Source organism: Phocoena sinus, chromosome 2 (genome assembly GCF_008692025.1).
Source record: "Phocoena sinus isolate mPhoSin1 chromosome 2, mPhoSin1.pri, whole genome shotgun sequence".
Taxonomy (NCBI): Eukaryota; Metazoa; Chordata; class Mammalia; order Artiodactyla; family Phocoenidae; genus Phocoena; species Phocoena sinus.
In genome coordinates, this window is record NC_045764.1 from 176,396,432 (window position 1) to 176,418,016 (window position 21,585).

At 38.4% G+C, this 21,585-nt stretch overlaps 1 protein-coding gene across 9 annotated transcripts in view; it reads left to right on the forward strand.

The window, feature by feature from the left end:
• MARK3 (microtubule affinity regulating kinase 3) overlaps window positions 1-21,585 on the forward strand; it is a 109,244-nt gene that overhangs the window by 56,643 nt on the left and 31,016 nt on the right. For all 9 annotated transcript variants that reach the window (XM_032620511.1, XM_032620540.1, XM_032620559.1 and 6 more), the window contains 3 exons: window positions 11,117-11,165; window positions 13,108-13,173; window positions 17,848-17,918. In XM_032620511.1, the coding sequence (XP_032476402.1) occupies window positions 11,117-11,165; window positions 13,108-13,173; window positions 17,848-17,918 (186 nt within the window). The remainder of the gene's footprint in view (window positions 1-11,116; window positions 11,166-13,107; window positions 13,174-17,847; window positions 17,919-21,585) is intronic.

Below are 21,585 nucleotides of genomic sequence, written 5' to 3' on the forward strand. Positions count from 1 at the left end.
AAAAAAAAAAAAAAAAAGAGAAAATGCAAACCAGAATTGCAGTGCATCTAGAAAGTAACACTGTGTATCCGAACCTGTAGAATACTGCTTTTGGTGTTCAAGTAAATTTGAAACCTTAAACACATTATTAAACAAAAAATGACAATACATTAAATATTCAACTAATAAGTTAGAGAAGGGAACAAAATAAATCTCAGGAACGAAGAATAAGGAACTTATAAAGGGCAGAAATTAGTGAATTGGAAAAACAATCAAAATGATCTAGAGCTTTTTTTTTTTTTTTTTTTTTGAGAGGGGGATGATAAGGGAGGCAGTAAAATAGATAAACCACTAGTTACTTAATCCAGGGGATAGGGAGAGACAACACAAAGTATGAGTATGAAATGAGGGGCAGGGAAAAGACCAGATAGAGAAGAATTAAAATTATTATGAGAGAACCTTTTGTGCAAATAAACTAGAACACCTAAAAAATGGATAACTTTCTAGGAAAACATAACTTATCAGAATTAACTCTACAAAAGAATCTAAATGCATCAGTAACTACAGAAGAAATTGAATAATGGTAAAAAGGCCAGCTGCCACCTCAGATTGCCATATGCAGAATTTCATGATTGGCTTCTTTGAAACCTTCAGTGAATAGATCTTGAAGGGAAGCTTCCAAATTCTTCTCTGTAATTCACATACATGGCTATCAAAATGTATTAGAAACAGGGAAGAAAACTATAGTTCAATCTCACTTATAACATCCATTCAAAAATTCGGAATTAAAGTATTAGCATATAGGACTTCCAGTTAAACATTAGTACATTTATCTTTGCTCCTTCCTCCCACTTGCTAAATAGTAGTAAAGGAATTAAAAAGGAGTGTCAAAAATAGAGAAGACTGGCAGACAAAGAATTAAACCTAGTTTGCCAGATGGAAAGCAGATGGATGAATAGTTGTGTGTGTGTGTGTGTGTACACTATTATATATATATTTTCATGTAATAGACTTAGCAAATCATAGTGAACTGAAACCAATCCGTAAGGGGAGCACTTCGGGGTGGGAATAGGTAGGCTGGTGCCAGCAAAAATCATGCTGAGTCATGCCACAGAATTCAGAAAGTTTAAGGATGAGTTCTGTTAGCTTCTTTTGTGGGTGGAGGTACATGTAGAACTGGAAACAGGATTGGCTTAAAATGTGTAACTGGGCCTCATATCACCTTCAGGCAACCCGCCCTTCTCTGCCCCAGTAGAAATTGGGCAGTTTATTTTCTGAAGAGGCGGAATTGAAGAGCATCTAGACTTGGGGACACCATACTAAAAACAGGGGCCCACTGAGTGGTGAGATACTCTTTCTGTCTTCCCCCTCCTTGCTTGCTTCCCAGAACTCTCTAGCCCTTCATGTGTTGCCTGCAAAGGAGATTGGAGGATTCTTCTCCAGGAAAATTGAGTTAAATGAAAATATAGATAGAGACATTATTGTCTTTCAGTGAATCTACTTAATCTTTGCCCGGTCATCCTATGGTCCAGCTTTTATATATATAACGTTTAGTCCAGCATTTTGGTGCCTCTCTTAATATGGGAGGACAACCAAGAATCTCCAGATATTTGAGGATAACCTGAAACTAAAACAAACAGGAATAAGAAAGAGAAAGGAACACTGGAAAGGAAACTCAGCTACTTTAAAAAACAACAACACTATAATTATGTTTTCAAAGATTTAAAAAAGATGGAGACAGAATGCAATAATGACCATTATATTCATGAAAGAACATGGTGCATTGAGAAAGGACTGTTGGGGAGAGGGTAATTTATGGTATTGGAAAGAAATTCAATAAAGGGGTTGGAAAATAAAGTCAAGGAAAGCTCTCAGAAAGTATTACAGAAGTTGATAGAGATGAAAATTAAGAAAGATACCATGTGAAATTGAGGTACCTATCTAGGAGGTCTAGTTTCTGGTAAAGAGGTGTTGTAAAAAGAACTGGGGATAGGAGGGGAGATTATCAAAGACTAACAGAAGGTAATTTCCCAGAACTGTAGGACCTGAATTTCCAGATTGAAAGGCTCAGTGCCCAATGCAGTAAATGACAAAAGACCCACAATATATCTGGACTGAATGCTAATGTACCACAGAGACTGAATCTGTGGTATATTAAAATTTAAATACATCAAAATTAAAGAGAAGGAAAAGGAAAAAATAGGTCACAAAGAATTGTAGCAGAATGTCATCATACCATTCCACACCACTGTAAGCTGGAAGGAAATGGATCGAGGCCTTAAAAATTCTGAGAGAACTGGATATTCATGTGTACAAGAATGAAACTGGACCCCTGTCTTATACCATGCGCAAAAACTAACTCATGGATTAAGGATTTAAATGGAAGATATGAAACCATAAAGCTCGTGGAAGAAAACAGTGGGGAAAGCTCCTTGACATTGTTCTTAGCAATGACTTTTTTTTTTAATATGACACCAAAATCACAAGCCAAAAAAGTGGGACTACAAAAAACTTCACAGCAAAAAAAACAAACAAACAACAGTCAACAAAATGAAAAGGCAGCCTACAAAATTGGAGAAAAGGAACCCCTACAACCAGTAGCAAATAAAACCCCAAATAATCCAATTTAAAAAGCAACAAAGGATCTGAATAGACATTTTTCCAGCGAAGACATTCAAATAGCCAACAAGTACATGAAAAGGTGTTCAACATCACTAACCATCAAGGGAGTGCAAATCGAAACTGCAGTGAGATATCACCTCAACCTGTTAGAATGGTTATCAAAAAGACAAGAGATAAATGCTGACAAAGGTGTAGAGAAATGGGAAACCTTGTGTACTGTTGGTAGGAATGTAGATTGGTACAACTACTTTGGAAAACAGTATGGAAGTTTCTCAAAAAACTAAAATTAGAGCTACCATATGATTCAGCAGTTTCACTTCTGGGTATATATCCACAGGAAATGCAGTTACTATCTCAGAGAGATATCTGAGATCCCATGTTCGTTGCATTGTATACTCTAATAGCCAAGCTAGGGAAACAACCTAGCGTTCATTGACAGATGAATGGGTAAAGAAAGTGTGAGGAGTATTATTATTATATATTCTAACCTATAGTAATATTATTCAGCTGTAAAAATGGAAATCCTGCTCTTTGTGACAACATGGATGGACCTTGAGGGCATTATGCTAAGTTAAATCAGATAAATACTCTGTGATATCAGTTATATGTGGAATCTTTAAAAAAAATTGAACTTATAAAAACAGAGAGTAGATGGTGGTTGCCAGGGGATGGGGGTGTTGAGGGAATGGGGAGATGTTGGTAAAGGGTACAAACTTCCAGTTACAAGATGGAAAGTTCCAGGGATCTATTGTACAGCGTGGTGACTATAGTTAGCAAGTACTGTGTACTTGAAAGTTGCTGTGAGAGTGGACCTTAAATGTTCTCACCACAATGAAAACAACAACAAAATGGTAATTATGTGAGGTGAGGGATGTGTTAGCTAACTTTACTGTGGTAAAGATTTCACAATATATATGTGTATCAAATCATCACATTGTACAACCTTAGACTTACACAGTATTCTATGTCAATTATATCTCTTTAAAACGGGGGGGCGCATTTCTGAGAAAACAATTATGACCTAGAATTCTTTTTTTTTTTTTTTTTTTTTTTTTTTTGGTTTATTTTTGGCTGCTTTTGGGTCTTTGTTGCTGTGTGCAGGCTTTCTCTGCTTGCGGTGAGCGGAGGCTACTCTTCGTTGCGGTGCGCTGGCTTCTCATTGTGGTGGTTTCTCTTGTTGCAGAGCACAGGCTCTAGGCGCGTGGGCTTCAGTAGTTGTGGCACGTGGGCTCAATAGTTGTGGCTTGCAAGCTCTAGAGTAAAGGCCCAGTAGTTGTGGCGCACGGGCTTGGTTGCTCCGTGGCATGTGGGATCTTCCCGGACCAGGGCTCGAACCCATGTCCCCTGTGTTGGCAGGTGGATTCTTAACCACTGTGCCAACAGGGAAGTCCTGACCTAGAATTCTTTACCCAGCCAAAATGTCAATCAAATGTGAAGATAGAATCAGAACATTCTTGCAAGGTTTTAATCATACACTTATCCTTCCTCAGGAGCTATTGGTGGGATATTTCACCACAACGGGGGACAGTACTAAAAAAGAGAAGAGCATAGGGTCTAGAACAGGAAATCCAACACAGCAGGCCTTGAGAGCAGGACAGAGGCTTCCAGAATATGGATATTTCCGGGGGGGGGGGGGGAGAAAGAAAACGTGACTATTTGCAAGTATTTGAGAGGAGATATACACTTCTGTTACAAAGTTTAAGGATGAATTAGTAAAGTGAGAGATACATAGAAAACCTAAGTGAACAAAATAACCGAGACAGTCATTAGCTCAGAGGAAATCAGAAACATTTTTGATAAATAAAAAGAATGGAAATGCATTCCAAGTGTGGCTATAAAGAATATTTATATAATGTAAACTGAATACTTTAGCCAAATATTATGGTAACTGATCAGGAGGAAGGTGGGAAGGGATGTGGGGTGGGGGACAGGATGTAAGAGAGCTAAATCTTCACTGCCAATACTAAGAAAATAGCTAATATCAGGGGGAGGGGCTAAGAAATCATAGAATAACAGCACAAGCATGCTATTCAGAAGTAAGGTAGCAGGGACTTCCCTGGCGGTCCAGTGGTTAAGACTTTGCCTTGCAATGCAGGGGGTGCGTGTTCGATCCCTGGTCGGGGAGCTAAGATCCCACATACCTTGTGGCCAATAAACCAAAACATGAAACAGAAGCAATATTGTAACAAATTCAATAAAGACTTTAAAATTGTCCATGTCAAAAAATATATATATATTAAAAAAAGAGAAAGAAAGGCAGCAAATACCTGAGTTGAAAGTGCTTGACATTATGAACAAGGGTTGAGGGTGGAGAGATATATTACATTACACAGTTCAACTTTTAAAACTATATGTACTGCTTTTAGCAATAAAAATTAAACATAATATTTATTTAGCCAAAACTGTAATAGAACCTCATGAAGAGGATGGAGAGGGGAAGCATAAGTCTGTGTTTGGAAGGGTTTACAAAAGTTAAATCCAAAGTGGGAGTCACAAGACAGTGTCTAAAATGGAAAATCAAGGAAGCAATATAATCTGGCATTTTAGAAATATGCAGTAAACAATAGATGAAATAGCTTAAAAAGTTGGAAGGATTGCTTATGAAAGTCAGCAAAGGAAAGAGGGTGAATTTGAGTAAGGACCCAGCATTTTCTGCTCTGGCAGACAAAGGTCTTATTTCCATACTATATAAAAGGTCTTGCAAATCTAGGAGAAACAGGAGTATATAACCTAATAGAAAATAGTCAAAAGATACACTCAGGCAATTAGTAGGACAGATGGTCAATATTCAAGTAAAAAATGTTTAACATCTGAAAAGATAACATTTTTTCACCAGATTTGCAAAAAACTGATAATACATATTGTTGGCAAGAGTGTAGAGAATCAGGAGCTCTGTTATTGCTGACATAGTTTAAATTAATATATATTTAGAGAGTAATATAGCACTAACAAAATTTTAAAAGCATGTATGCCCTTTGGCCCCCCAGTCTACTCTGCCAATATATTTGCATAAGTGTATGAGGATATATATATACAAGGATGCTCATTGTAATGTTACAACAGCAAAAAGTTAGGGATAACCTACATGATATCAGTAAAATTCTGGTTAATTACACTGTAGTACACCCACACATATATATCTCCCCCCATCTATAGACAGCTCTTCCTGGGTAGGAGATAGGTCACTGCCTTTGCCTAGTGTTAAACAAATGGTCTTTAATAGTGCTCTTATCTTCTCTGTTATTTGTTAACTTTCCTATTCTGTTGTTTATTTTAATGTTAAGGTGGTTCTGAGAGTAACTAAACTCTCTTTAAGCTCCTTAAGTTTTGCCTTACTGTGCTGGCTGTCATATTTGCTGGACTTTAGAGATATTCCCTGGAAGACTTGTCTGCCTTTCACCCATCAGCAGCCTTGGCCCAGTCTATGAAGAGGAATAGTAAACTCTTCTTGTTAACAGTCCTCAGAATACAGCAGTTTTCTTTTTCAGGAATTCCCCTTTTGTCAAAAAACACTTTTCTTTGTTCATTCTCCATCTTTTTCTTAAAATTCAAATTAATTGGAAGAGAGGAGATAGATACTACAGTTGTGATTCAGAGTTCAAAGGACAGATAAAAGTATAGAAGGCAAAGTCTTTATCTACCCCTTGACTTGCATCCATCCAGGTCCCTGCCCTGGGACCGCCAGTGGCATCAGTTTCTATTTGTCCTTCTAGAGGTATTCTGTTTATAGAGAAGCAAAGACATTTTTTTTTTTCTTTCTTTTTCACATCAGAGCATTTTGACAGTTCCTTCTCCACAAACTCTTTGGGCTTTTGCCAGGCTCTCTCCCTCAGTTTTGTCTGAGAGGGTCTTTGTTTTGTTCAGCAGAGGCGCTGTGATCAGTGTGGTGGGTGAGACATAATGAGGAAAAAGCAGGTACACCATCCTTCTCTCTTTCCTTCATGAAGTGCCCCAGAGACGTTCCAGGGTCTGGGGAGCTGGTTACAAACAGAGGTTTGTCTGTGGTAGGCGTTAGAGTCTAGTGTCTGGATTTCATTCTGTCACTCTGGCTGCCTCTTCCGAGTCTCCGCTGTGGGCCTCAGCTCTCTTCTCTCTGAAACGCTTGCTTGTTGATGATTCTGCTTTTTTCATTTTACAGTTAGGCGGTGTCATTTCATTCCAAGGTTACTATCCCTATGCTAATAATTCTACAGAATTTATTTCTAGCCCAGATCTCTTTCCTGAGCTTCAGACCCAAATACCAACTACCATGCTATGCTTTCAGTATCCTCACTTAACTGCCCCTCACGTGGCATGTCCAAAGCCAGGCTCACCTTCCTCGCTGCAGCTTGAGTCTTCTCTCTCTCAGAGTGGCACCCAGATTCACAAACTTGGGTGTCAGCTTCAACTCTGCCTCCCTCGCCCTTACCCCCTGAATGCTTATTACCTGTATCTCCTTCTCTTCATCCAAGGCAGCTAATAATTACTCACAATCTTGATTTACAGTTCACCTCTTTCCTAGTAAAGAAAAGGTTGGCGATTATATTCCTGTCCATTATTTCTAATACACGAGTTGTCATCCAGCGTGTCACTCAGCTGCCATGAAAAGCACAGGCTCTCAACCTTCGGCCTGTTCATTCTGTCTCATACCTATATATCTGGAGAAGCAAGTCTGAACACTTTGGTCGTGATGATTTAGATCACAGTTTGATGACTATGGTAACATCTCACCCTACCCTATGCTGTCTCTTATATGCTCATCTTATTTTTATATCAATTGGTAAAATTGTTTTTTCCCAAGGATAATTCCTGTGCACCCTCATTGCAGGCTTTGGGGACACTGCTTTACTCTGTGGTACTGTAGGTGCGTGTGTTTAGTGTCTCGTCACCAGGGTCCACGTCTTTGCCTTTAGAGATGTTTGTTCTCCTCCTGTCTACCAGTTCCTAAAGGACATAAAAATGGGAAGATGTGTAGAGGGTGGAGATTAGTCGATGAGGAGAGAACTCTTTCACTTTACACATTTCTGTGTTATTTCATTTTATTTTTTACAACTAGCATCTGCGTAAGGTTGAAAGGGAATGTAGAGAAATAAGATAGTAGAAATAGGTGAACGTCTTACTTAAATGTCCTTTTATAGTAGCAAAACTTAAAAATATGTTGTACAATCCTAGTAGGGACTTTGCTTAAAGTTCATGTTTTCTTTTCAATAAATTATTTATATCCAAATTTATCTTCGGCCATCAGGTTCACAGTTGATAAATAAATGAAATCTCTGGCATTTTAACCATATATGCAAATTGTCAACTTTTAAAACAATTCTGTGCCAATACCCACCTGTTGCTCTGGATTCTCTGTATTGCCAGCTTGTAATCTGTCAGTTGTTTTACTTGTACATTTCAAAGGTGGCTGCTTGGACTCCTGAGATGAGTGTGGACTCTGGAGTCAGACACCTCAGACTCTGGACTCTGGCACGTGTTAGCTGAGAGAACCTGATCGAGTTTCTTAACTTTCTTAGTCCTCCTCTCCTGTACATTGGAGATGACCGTAGTCACCTGACAGAGTTGTGAAAATTAAGTCAGAGAGGATCATAGACGTGAAGCATCTAGTGCTGAGCTTCAGACAGAGGTGACACTTGATCACTATTAGCTTTTTGCTTCCTCTCCCCACCCCCTTTGATTAACTTGGTATAGAGTTTATGAACTCATTTCTACCTGATGTATAATTCTGATAGAGGCAGATATGTAAAGTTATTTTGGTAATACCCTGACACTACCCTGCTAGGGAACCTTTGGCTATTCTTTCTACAGCGTAAGCTTGTACTATTCATCCTTCTATCTGGTGCCACTCACCTTTCCTCTGTTTTCACAACGCAGCCCTTGGTGTGACCTCTGCTGTATGTAACTCAGGGGGTTTCAAACTTCAGTGTGTTACCGGTAGTGTACTACTACTCTCTAAAAATTACTCCAGAACTTAGCAACTGAGAACCATGTGTCATCTCACAGTTTCTGTGAGTCATGTGTTTGGGAGTGACTTAGTTGGATGGTTCTGGCTTAGGTGCTCTCAAGAGATTTTGGGTGAGAGCCACAGATGCAGCATCCAAAGATTTGATTGGGGCTGGTGTATCCCCTTCCAAAAGGCCCTCTCCCTTGGCTTTTGTCTAGGGCCTGCAGTTCCTCACCAGCTGTGGGTATGAGTCCTCATTTCCTTGCCATCTGGGCCTGTCCATTGAGGTGCTCAGTGTACTCACGACATGCAAGGAAGTGATCTGTGAGAGCAAGGAGGGAGTCCCAGTGCCTTTTACGACCTAGTCAGTCTCTGAAGTCCCCTCACCATTGCCTCTGCCTTACTCTGTTCATTAGAAGCAAGTCACTCAGTGCAGCCCACACACAAAGGGAGGGGTATTAAGTTCTGCCTTTTGAGGGGAGGATTGTCAAAGGATTTGTGGACCTGTTTGAAAACCACCACACCTGGGGTGGTGGTTGAAAGGTGAGATTCTCAAGGCCTATTTCAGATCTAGTGATGGGTTGGTCTTCTTTAAATAGTCTTAATTGGTTGCACCTCCCTGTCTTTGCTCACATATATGGAGCACACATAGCCAGCCCATTTTCAACTGCATAAATCCAGTTACCTCCATGGTGCCCACTACCCCAGACATAAGTGAGCTCTCCCTCCCTTGAATCCCGATAGTATTACATTTTTTTTTCCTGCTCTTTGGTTCTAATCACTTTAGCTCTGATGTTTTAGTGCTGCACTGCTAGTAGGGATTTAAAAAACAATCGCTTTCATTTGACCTCTCTTGCCAGCAGAACTACGACAACCCTGTGATAGGCATTCTGCTGCTCAGGATTTCAAAGCAGTGTGGTCATTAGAATGCTAAGGAGCCTGGCTCAGACCACACTTCTTGGTAGTTAGTACTTTCCTGCAGGCATTTGTCAAACAAATGAGTTCCTGTTGTGGGCCAGGCTTGGTTTCAAGGATGCAGTAGTGAAGGGAGACAGACGTGCTCACTGTGGATGAGGACAGACACAACAGTGAACTGGTAAACAGAAATGTATTATCACAACTTGAAAGACAGTCTAGGAAGGAAGTAAAGATTGCGATGATGTAAAACAAAGGAGACCTACTTAGATGAGCTTTTTAGAGAATCTGCCTGAGTCTTGAAGGATGAAAAGGAAAAAAGACTCTAAGGAAGGAAAGAGCTTAGTATGTTCTAATATCTGAGAGAAATCAGGGTGGCTGGAGCTGAGGTTGGAGGGTAGGCAGAGGCTGCCATGGCCGTGGTCAGGGTTTCATTCTAAATGCAGTGTCCTAAGCTGTGTTAGTATGATATCCAACTTGGCGCTCTTCTGATTTAGCATTTGTAGAAATAACTGGGGGGTTCAAATTATAGCTACAAGTCCAACTATGATGGATTGGAAAAACGAGATTCCTGTGTTAGCTTGACAGAGGGAAATTAAGAAAGAACTCAAGCCTGAAAGGTTGTCAGGGAGGCTATCTTCTCATCTCAGAACAGAAAATGTGGGAATGACCACAACAGCAATAGGAAGTATTTATGTTGGGGATAAAAGTGCTCCTGCCTTTAGGGATGATCCAGTATTCTAGACAGGAAGGCTCTTCATCTTGATTACATGTTTTTAGCTCTGAGCTGTCTGTGGGTCAGATACCATGCCTTTCAGCTGTTAGCTGCTGATTCAGTTCTAGATCAGACCTGATGGACAAGGACAAACACAGGGAGAGCCCCAACTTCCTTTTCCCATAGCGAGCTGCTGCTCGTTTCCCAAACCACGTTCCAGCCTTGCCTCCTGTAGGCTGTATAGTATACTGGGTGCTGGGAGACTAGTTCTGGCCATATTCCCCATGGAAAGATAGTAGGACCTTGGAAGATCTTTTCCTCTCTTTTTCTGGTTTCCATTTGTTTGCAGGAGGGTTGTATAAGATGACCTGTAAAATTCTGTTATTTTCTGAAATCTCATATTAGCCCAGGCCCTAATGCTGTGACCTGCTTCTGAACTCACAGCAGGTGTTTGTGCAACAATTTACTATTTCCCCTTATTCTGTGTGATGGGTAGTCAGCTTGAAGTGGTTTTATTCAAAATCTTCTTATAGAATTACTTGGAATTATCATGATGCAGTTCATTGTGACTATACAAGTTTTGATTTGCAGAATTAGAACCCCTAGGTAGTTACTGAATCACACTAAGTCTAATCACAAACTATTCCTGTTTAAATCTGATTTCTGTGTTCAAGATAGCAAAATATAATTCAGAGTATAATTCACAATAGCAAAATATCATCCTCTTCTGGGACCTCTGCTTTTTTCGTAAGATAAAATTAAAGTATTTAGTATTAGGTAACAAAACTACTTGATAATTACCCTGGATTTCCATTTCTTAGATGTGGACTACTAAACATTATCAGTGAATCAATTATCTAAGAGAAAATTTATATTGCAACCATGGAATATAAATATATCTTCATTAAATATAATGTTTAATAACCTGTATTGGGGGAATTGTGTGTGTGTTTGTTTTTTAGCTCTTCAGAGAAGTAAGAATAATGAAGATTTTAAATCATCCAAACATAGGTACTTTCTGCTTTCTTAAATACTTTTGGGTCTAAATGCATTCTTGAAAGTATGTCATAAAGCTAAACATATATTCCAGGAGTGACAGGAGATTTCTTCCCTTCTCCCAGCCCAGGTACACTTTTAGAATATATACGTATATATATATATTGATCATTTTTGTTAACTTTTTGAAATTACTAAAGATAGGTTAAAAGATTAATGTAAAGCTTTAATTCAGTAGAAACATATGTAATCAGATTATAATTTTCTAATTTTTAATATATTAGAAAATGTCATAATTGTACTTAATTTATAGATAGAGAAGAGGGAATTATAGTAAGTTAGAGTTACGATTTTCAAAGGTGTAAAACCTTCTGCTCTAGCTGTGTTCCTAAGAAAATACTGGTATATTGAATCATATTTTAAAAGCAATAGGGAACTAGCTAGCCAACTCTGGATTTCAAATTCCAACTTCCCACCAAAAAAATACTGCCAAGAACTAGCTAACTTAAACCTTTTTGTTTTGTTTTTTAATTACTTACGTTGTACCCTGATTAGAGTTCTCTATACTTACTACTAAATGACATCTTTGAAAATATAAATTTCTAAAAATTTAAATTCCCATTGGATTAAAATAGTTTACACAGAAGAGCCAGTATTTGCATTGGAATTTTATTTTATTTTATTTTATTTATTTATTTTTTGGCCGGGCCACGTGGTTTGTAGGATCTTAGTTCCCTGACCAGGGCTCGAACCCCAGCCCCCTGCAGTGGAAGCTAGGAGTCCTAACCACTGGACTGCCAGGGAATTCCCCTTGCATTGGAATTTTAGAAAGCTGTTATTTATATGTTGATGGTTTACCAGCATATATGCCTCAAATTTCTTTAAATAATTTTTCTTAACAGCCTGAACATATATCATCTTAAAAATGATATGGTACTTTTATTCACCAGTTTGACAAACACATCCAATACTGTGTAAGGTACTTTATTTGATCTAATACTCTGTGTTAAAGCATCAGAAAATAACCCACAATATAAGAGATTAGCATTCTCCCTCCCTGCTCCCTTTTTTGCTAAATTTAATTGTAAAGTATGTATTACCAAAGTAGATACAGGAGATAGTGATTTGATAGCTTGAGAGTGTAACTTCAGTTTCATTTAAAATTTTTATATTTCTGATTGATTTGTTATGGTTTTATGAATTAGCAGTAATAGAAATATTATTTGTATCTGTAACAAGAGACTGCTATAGTAGTCACACTGACCCATTGAAAATAATTCTTTTTGAAAAGTTCTTTTCAATTATGTATAGTATAATCCCTTCTACTTTGCCAACTCTGGCTTTAGAATAGAAACAAAAGAACCTCCTTAGGAATTCCCTGGCAGTCCAGTGGTTAGGACTCCACACTCTCACTGACAGGGGCTCAGGTTGGATCCCTGGTCGGGGAGCTTAAGATCCTGCATGGCACAGCCAAAATAAATAAATAAATAAAATAAAATACATCTTTAAGAAAAAGAAAAGAAACAAAAGGACCTTGTTCTCTGAGAATTGTGATGTTTCCCAAGCAACAGAAGTCTCAAGTGGAATTATATGTATCCTTAAAGCCATAATGACAAGTGAATGGACTTGCACTTTTAGGAATAGAACAGATATAGACGTAATACAGGAGGATGAAATGAGAGCAGATACACTTCACTAGACTGCTGAGTGCACCCTGAAGTTACACCGTTTGAGCACCCAGAAACTATGTTTATTTTTATGGAATTCCATGTTTTTATAAAATATTTTCTGCTGTTGTAATATATTATAAATTTTCCTAAAAGAATTTTTTAGAGGGCCAGCTATTAAAATCTTTAACAGGAAAAAGTTACTTTTTGTAGTTATAGTTTATATGTACATAGTACTGTGTATATGGACATTTGTTTCTTTTTCTCCTGTATCTTCTCCCCTCCCCTAGTGAAGTTATTCGAAGTCATTGAAACTGACAAAACACTCTACCTAATCATGGAGTATGCCAGTGGAGGTAAGAAACTTATAAATTGTTTTTCTTTCTTTCTTCCCTTTTAGAAGAATACACAACCACACAGCCCACACGGATAATGGTTAAAGTTTCACTTAATATTCAGAATCATAATACACTAGAATGAGAATCAGGAAGGCTGATTCCTAGCAGTTCTGTGGGTTGCTATTAAGTGTTTCATTATTAGCATCATTAATTGATAATATGCAAATACTTGGATTTTTCTTATTATGGTATAACATAAAATTTACTGTTTTAACCATTTCAAGTGTATAGTTCTGTGGCATTAAGTACATTCACATTGTTAACCATTATCATCATCCATCTTCAGAACTTTTTCATTTTCCCAAAATGAAACTCTGTCTCCATTAAACAGTAACTCCCCATCCTCCCTCCACCCAGCCCCTGGCAACCACCATTCTGCTTTCTTTCTGTATGAATTTGACTACTCTAGGGACCTCATATGAGTGGGATCATACAGTATTTGTCCTTTTGTGACTTCCTGTTTCACTTAGCGTAATGTCCTTAAGGTTCATCCATTTAGTAGCCTGTGTCAGAATTTCTTTCTTTATCAAGGTTGAATAATATTCCATTGTGTATATATAGCACATTTTGTTTGTTCCAGTACTTGAATTTTCAAAACTATCAGTGCATTAGCCTATTTGAAATAAATGTGTACTGCATGTTGGATGGATGTCTTTATCAGATTTTTATGTCATTGGTGTCCATCATTTCCCAAGGCCAGAAATGGTGTTCACCATGTTTATGGTTAGACTTCCCTAAAATAAAGATTAAGGACTGGTAATTATTTGCCTATAAGGTTGTATACATGTAGACATTTTTATGAAATGAATGTATATCGCTGTTATCTTTTACAAAGATTTTTATTTTAGGGTTATTGTTGGGCTATGCTTGTAGTTTTTGGACTGTGTGTGAGTTTTCATTGTTTGTGAAAGGCAGAAGCTTTCTTGTTTGTCTTTGTATGTTCCCTGTCTCTAGCGTAGTGCCTGGCACATAGCAGATACTCAGCAAATAAGAATTGAACTGAATTAATGAAATTATAAACTACTGGAGACATACTCTATTTAACTCTACAGTATAGATTAAATTGTTTTGATTATAGTAGAGTTTTGTTTTGTTAGCACTTTGATCCAGGATGCAGAACCTGGAGACAGAAAGTTGAATCACAGCCTCACTGTGGTGAGTTAACCATTAAATAAAAGATTGTAAACCTGTTGTGGGCAGAGCAGGCACACCCCTGGCACCACTTTTTCATGCTCCTAATTCCTAATTAGTTGTGTGCTCCATCTTTTAAAGGTGTGCTTTGAGAATCTAGTTGGGATTTTCGCAGTTGGGCAGTAGGAAGAGCTGAAGGTTAACTGTAGAACCGTAAGCTGTACGGAGTTCGAGTGCTGTCTACTCATCTACGGTTCCTAATCTTTTCATTTGTGTAGCCACTGCAGTGTACAAGTGCTTTTTCCTCTTACCTGGTCTCCTTTGACTTTCGAATGCCTCGGTGATGTGGCCAGGCAGTGAGCGATGGGCTTTTACCCTTGAGGAATTGGAGGCTGGGAAATCTCACTGTGGTCATGTTGCCAGGCCTGGAGCCCAGCCTTCCAACACCATATAGCCTCTACTGATTGGTCAGTCAGTCATGGCTTTCCGTTCCCATCTATTTTAGGTACTAGAGATTGCTCTGTGTAGGAGGAGTCAGAAACATCTGAGAATCTGAGAAGTGTCCATCCAGGAGGAGGATGGACTCCAGAAAAGACAGACATGGAGTCGATCCAGCCAGTGCCTGTCATTGGCAATGTGACCTCATAAGTTACATGTCTCTGAGCTTCTTACTGGGCACGGGAGCACAGCCCTCCTTTGAGGGCTCAGTGCCGTTGCTCAGCATTATAACAGCACTGATTGGTGGTGGTGATGGTTTATTGGCTTGGGCCATTTGTTTTAATCAGCTCAGCAAAGCACCATCTCCAGGGCAGCTGTTTTATTGGTGATACGTTTGCCATTTTGAACAACAAACATTTCATTAAATTGGCTACCTAGGGACTTCCCTGGTGGTCCAGTGGGTAAGACTCCGTGCTCCCAATGCAGGGGGCCCAGGTTCCATCCCTGGTCGGGGAACTAGATCCCACATGCATGCCGCAGCTGAGAGTTCGCATGCCGCAACTAAGAGTCTGCATGCCACGACCAAGAAGCCCGCATGCTGCAACTAAGACCCCATGTAGCCTAAATAAATAAATAAAATTTTTTAAAAAAATGGTTACCTACTCCTCCCCAGCCTCGTATTTTTCAATTTGGTACAATCATGGAATTTTAGAATTGGAAGGAATCTTAGAAGTCATCCAGGGCAATTGCCTAATTTTTACAGATGAACCTAAAGCTCTGAATGGTTTTTCTATGCCGGTGGTTTCATCACTGGTTATAGTGGCAGGACCTGAACTAAAACCAAGGGCTTTCTGAACTGTCCTGTCCAGTGTCCTTTCATCAACCACATGGGCCGTGACCTGGGCAGGGAGGGCCACTGTTTGCAATTTTTTCTCCTAATAAATAATAGCCTTGAGAGGTTTTCAATTCAGCTGCTTAATCTGAGTGTTAATGCATTTTTAATAAGGGGAAAAATAAGCAATCTGGGTTGTATTTCTGGTTTATAACTTAGTGACTGTGAGTTTATGGTTCCAAAATCTCTTAACAGATTTATATTGCATTTGAATTTTAAAATATCTTAAAATTATATTGACAGACTTGGACTTTATCTGTGTGACTCTACAACTACTGGGTTTAATCCATTACGTTTTTCTAAAAAGTCAAAACTGTTCCATATGTTATGCACGCATCTTTGTTTTCACTTTTTAACCACTTGTTTTGACATAGTATATTATTCTGCAAATAGAAAGGTCATTCTCATAGAAAATACTGACATTTTACTGAGCTGACATTTAATTTTATAATTCATCATAGTTAAATGAATTGTATAATGTAAATTAACAATAGGTAATTCCTTTTAAAAGATCATTAGGCAGTCAGTGATAACTTGAAAATATTTATACCCATTTATTATTTTAAAATTTATTCAAAGTTAGGGCTAAAAGTTTAAGTCAGAGATATTAATGTACAGTTCAGAATCACCTTTTCCTCAACAATATTTAAGTCCTGAAACTAAGCGTTTTTTAAGTATCAAAATATTTTAGTTAACTGTTGTCACTAAGCTGATGGAAATATTCTTTATTTGTATGAAGTAAATGTGATTTTTTTCCCAAACACATTTTATATCCAGTTTGCTAAATTAGTACTCTTTGTTGATTTCAGAGGTGTTTCTTTACTCCAAATTGATAAGCAATTGGCAGTACTGATAGGTTCCTTGAAATGTCACTTCTCTTCCCTGAGGAATTAATACTGTGTAAACTACCACCTAGACGTCCACCAGTGAGTTCTGTTGGCTTTTCCTTTACACTGTGTCCTGAATCTCCCCACTTGTCAGCACCACTGCCATTTCCCACTCTAGGCCCGGCCACCCTCTCTCTTGTCCTGAATATTGCGCTCATCCCAGTCGGTTTCCCGGTCCCTTCCTCAGCCCTAACCCTCTTCTCCCTCTAGCAGCCAGAAGCCAGTCATTTCATATTCTCCTCTGCTTCTCCTCTCACTTAGAACAGCACCCACAGGACTCTTCTTGTTCTCGCTTCTCCTACCATCTCTGTGCTCGTTCACTACCTCCCTTTTCCCTTGTTCACGCTTCTCCAGCCTCGTGGCCTCCTTGCTCTTGTCTCTGTCTAGAATCTTTCTCCCAGATAACTAGTGTCCACTCCCTCACAGTAGTCAGCACAATGCTTACACACACAAACACACTTCCTGTTTCTTTCCCCTGACTTTTCTCCACAGTACTTTTTATCATCTTATATACTGTATATTCATTTGTTTGTTTATTATCTGTCTACCCCCTCCTAGAATGTAAACTCCATGAGGAAAAGGACTTTGCTTTGTTCACTGCTATGTTTCCCCAGAGCCTAGAACGGTTCTCAGCAGTTAGACACTCAATAATTATTTGTTGAATGAATGAGTATATTCAGGAAATGCTTTTTTGTCATGGTCCTATAGTGAAGACATCTTCTTTTAATACAAATCACTTAACCATTTTAACTTTCACTTTTCATTGCCAAGTTTTTATTAAAGCATACTGGAAATATAACCTTTAAAATAAAAGTTTTATAATTTAAACATGAGAATTTAATGTTAAGGTTTATCTTTAGCTTAAAAGATTTTATCTATAAACTTTGCCTATTGTTAAGGCTAAGTTCAGATTCCACATATTTCTGTTTATTTTCATACCTATATTTTAAAAATTAAAATTAGAGCGGGCTTCCCTGGTGGCTCAGTGGTTGAGAGTCAGCCTGCCGATGCAGGGGACCGGGTTCGTGCCCCAGTCCGGGAAGATCCCACATGCCGTGGAGCGGCTGGGCCCGTGAGCTGTGGTCGCTGAGCCTGCGCGTCCGGAGCCTGTGCTCCGCAGCGGGAGAGGCCACAACAGTGAGAGGCCCGCGTACCGCAGAATAAATAAATAAAATTTTAAAAATTAAAATTAGAGCATTGCTAAAAGTGAAACATTTTCAGTTTATGGGAAAGTTAATGCTCAGAAGTAGGACTTCTGCTTACTTTTATTTCTCTCAATTATAGGTGAAGTGTTTGACTATTTGGTTGCACATGGAAGAATGAAGGAAAAAGAAGCAAGAGCTAAATTTAGACAGGTATGGATTGCTGCACCTTTAATTTATTGATTTAATATGTTTTCTTGCTTAAACCCTAAAGCAAACAAGCGTTTGTCTCTATAAATGTCAGAAGGCCTATAGAATGGATCAGGGTTTGGCCATTCAGTTCAACACAACAAAAATATATTAAGTGCTTTCATGCCTAAGGCACTGTGCTAGAGGCAACCATGGGTTCTAGTTCTAGCTTTGTAATTGAAATTTTAGTCCCACTCTTGTGGGTTTTTTTAGTCCCACTCTTAACCTTAGTTTTTTGACAGTTGAGCCTTAAAAAACAAGAGCCTTGCAAACACTTGAGATTGCATTAAAGAAAACCATTCCCAAGTTTTAGCAAGAAGTGGCACAATCCCAAAATTCATTATTAGTTTTGTCTTATATAAGCCAAAAACAAACAGAACTTAACCTGTGAATTAATGGCTTACCTTTTTGCTTGCTTTACCCCATGGCCTTAAAGAGACACTCATTTTAATAAATAGGTTTTAAGCATAAAGGTGACTTAACTCTAATAACAGTTACTATTTATTGAATGATCATTACCTGCTAAATATTGGGATAAGTGTTTTGCCTACATTAATGTAAATCTTGGAGCAGCCTTGTGAGTAAAGAGTATTATGCCCATTTGCTAAAGATAAGGAAACTGAGGCACAGGAAGACTAAATAATTTGCCCAAAATTTGATGACTGGCAAGTAGGAAACCTACCACTGAGTCAGAGACAGGTCTAAAATTCTTAATCATTATGATGTGGTCTTACTTAGATTAGGAATCAGCAAACTCTTTCTGTAAAGTGCCAGATAGTAAATATTTTAGGCTTTGTAGGCCATACAGTCTGTTGCAGCTATTTAACTCTGCTGTAGTAGCACAGAAGCAGCTTAGACAATATGTGAATAAATACACTCATATGATTGTGTCCCAACGATACTTTATTTGCAAAAACAGATGGTGGGCCAGATTGAGCCTACAGACCATAATTTACCCACCCCTGATTTAGATAAAGGAAGGAGCAGGTACTTTATTCTAAATTAACGCTGTCCTCCCATAGTTTTAAGTTCTGTATTTAAATGGCGGTATAGCCTCATTTCTCTCAGAACCTTTAAATGTTTGTTTTATTTACATTTAAGGTTGTTAAAGTAGAAGTATAGATAGGAGTCTTTAAGGGTTTCACAGTATTTAGAAAGGCAAGTTTAACCAATCTTCAAGATTTCTCCTAACAGTTGCCTCTTTTGACTTGCTTAGTCTAGTGTTTACAGTTAACCACTTACAAATAAATTTCTTAACTTTTGCTGTTGCTTAAATTTAATTTGATTTAAAAGTACCAATGGTACTTTGAATTAAAGCCTGTTAAATATCAAAGCTGAAATTGACTTTGGCCATCATTTAAATTCTCTGATCCTCAGTTTTTCTAGCTATAAAAAGAGGAAGTTATACTTGATTAATTCTGAAATCCTTTCCAGTTCTGATATCATTTTATCCTGTGGTCTACGGAAGGAAGCTCAAATTTCTCTTTATTACAAAACAAGTCTGTTTGGCCCTTTCCATAACTGTACTCTTAATTTTTATAAATTGGCCACCTAAAAGTCAAGATTTTCTTGCCTCATAAAACTGAAATTCCTTCCCACTCGGATGAATCTATCTGACTTGCAAATGTTTATGCAAATATGATTTATTGACTGTGAGGAAAAGGCTCTTGCCAGCCGGCAGCAGCAGGTTTGAGCCTGGACTTTCTCCAGGGAAGCAGTTCAGTGCTTAGACCTGTCCTCTCTTCTTCCATCTCTGCCCATCCCCCAGGTGGGGTCTGACTTGTCAGGGATACTTGGACATTTATCACACATCTTCTTAATTTCCTGCAGAAGTTCTGAAGCATTATTTGAGGGACCTGTTAGTTGGTCCAGGAGAGAGTTTATGCACTTGTACAATTGCTGGCTTGATTCACAGTGCTCACAGTTAATGTAATCTTTTCTCCTGCCATAGTATTTCCGTAAGTCCACTTACTAAGCCTGGAAGGATCAGGCATACTGGTGCTTCCACTTTTCTCTGTTTCTAATTGCCATGCCTTCCAAAAGTTTATGTCATTATTACTCTGATGAAATAAAACGTTTTCCTATTTATTACAGAGAGAAAGGTATGCCACACACAAGAGTGTACACTATGCTTGATCTGTTTTCTGTCAAAAATAGGCCCTTCTTTCCATATTCATCAGCAGATGGCTTTCCCTCTTCCCATTTCCTTCCCCACTCTCATCCTTGTTACTGTTTATGCTGTTTTAATTTATGCTGGCTGAGCTCTCATTCTTTTCAAAGAGAGGGAAGCGATTCCTGGCTCCGTCTTCTTTCCTCAGCTCTTTCTGGGTGGGTTACTGGTCTTGCTGCCTCTGTTCTTTCATGTGTTGCTGGAAGTGAATTAGGCGTGCATTCTTATTTCACCTGGGAAACATCTGGGTTGTCAGCCTTCTTTGGAAATAACTGCTTTTACCTTAAAAGCAGAAAGCAAAAAAGCAATAATTGAAAGTTGAGTACTTTCAGGTTATTGTGGCATCAGGTTAGCTTTGAGCTGTTTGGAGGTAAAAGAAGAGAAATTCTCTTTGAGAAAGGGTAGGACATTGTCAAATCTGGTTCGGAAGCAGAATTTGAAAATAACCTATGAGAGAAATCTCAATATGGGGGCTGGGTTGCGGGGAACAGGGAAAATTTGATCAGGCAGAAGTAAGATAAAATTTACCTATGTCCTTCCTAGGCAATAAACCTGTTACTTTGAGGGAAACAAATCTATCGCTATTTCACTTTCCCAGTTTTCATGCTGACAATATAGAACGGCGTAATTGTTAACAGATGCTCTTAAAACTGATACTTTGGCATTGGAATTTGTGTACCTTTAGTTGATTATGAGTGGGCTGGTCTTCTGCATATGCACTTCATAAAGTATGAAGTTGCTTAGTGAAGCCTTGATTTTGGCATCATTCCCACCCTAACCCCAGCCCAACTTATCCTTGCTGCTTATTCTGAACCAAAATGGCGACCAATAGAACAGCCCTCTCTGAGTTTTTGTGTCCAGTGCAGTTACATGCATGTTGCTTACAACAAAGTTGATGATGATTTGGAGAAACAAGCAGTATTTTCATTATAACACCAGTTTTGTAGATGTGTAATCATATATATTTAAATACACATATGTAATACCAAAGTAGAGACTAGAGACAAATGCACCAGAATAACAGAAGATGTCATCTCTATTTGCTGGTTTTAAAAGCATATTCTTGTATGTACTTTTCTGTATTTCCTAAAGTTTTTATAATAAGGATATAAAAGTTTTATAATTAGACAAGGAGACTTAAAAATTGCTAGTAAGTGTGAAATTTCAGTAGAGCAGTTATTTAACAGTGCCAATCAGGGAATTCCCTGGCAGTCCTGAGTTTGGGACTCTGCACTTTCACTGCTGAGGGCCCAGATTCAATCCCTGCTTGGGGAACTAAGATCCCACAAGCTGCACAGCACAGCCAAAAAAATAATAATAATAACAGCGCTAATCCCAGGAGTAGTCAAAAGTTGACTAAATGAAAGCATATCATTTGCTGAGAGTAGGAGGGATTCTTACTGATAAAGCACATAATAGTTTCCATAGTTTGTAGTTCACATACACTACAACATTCATCCT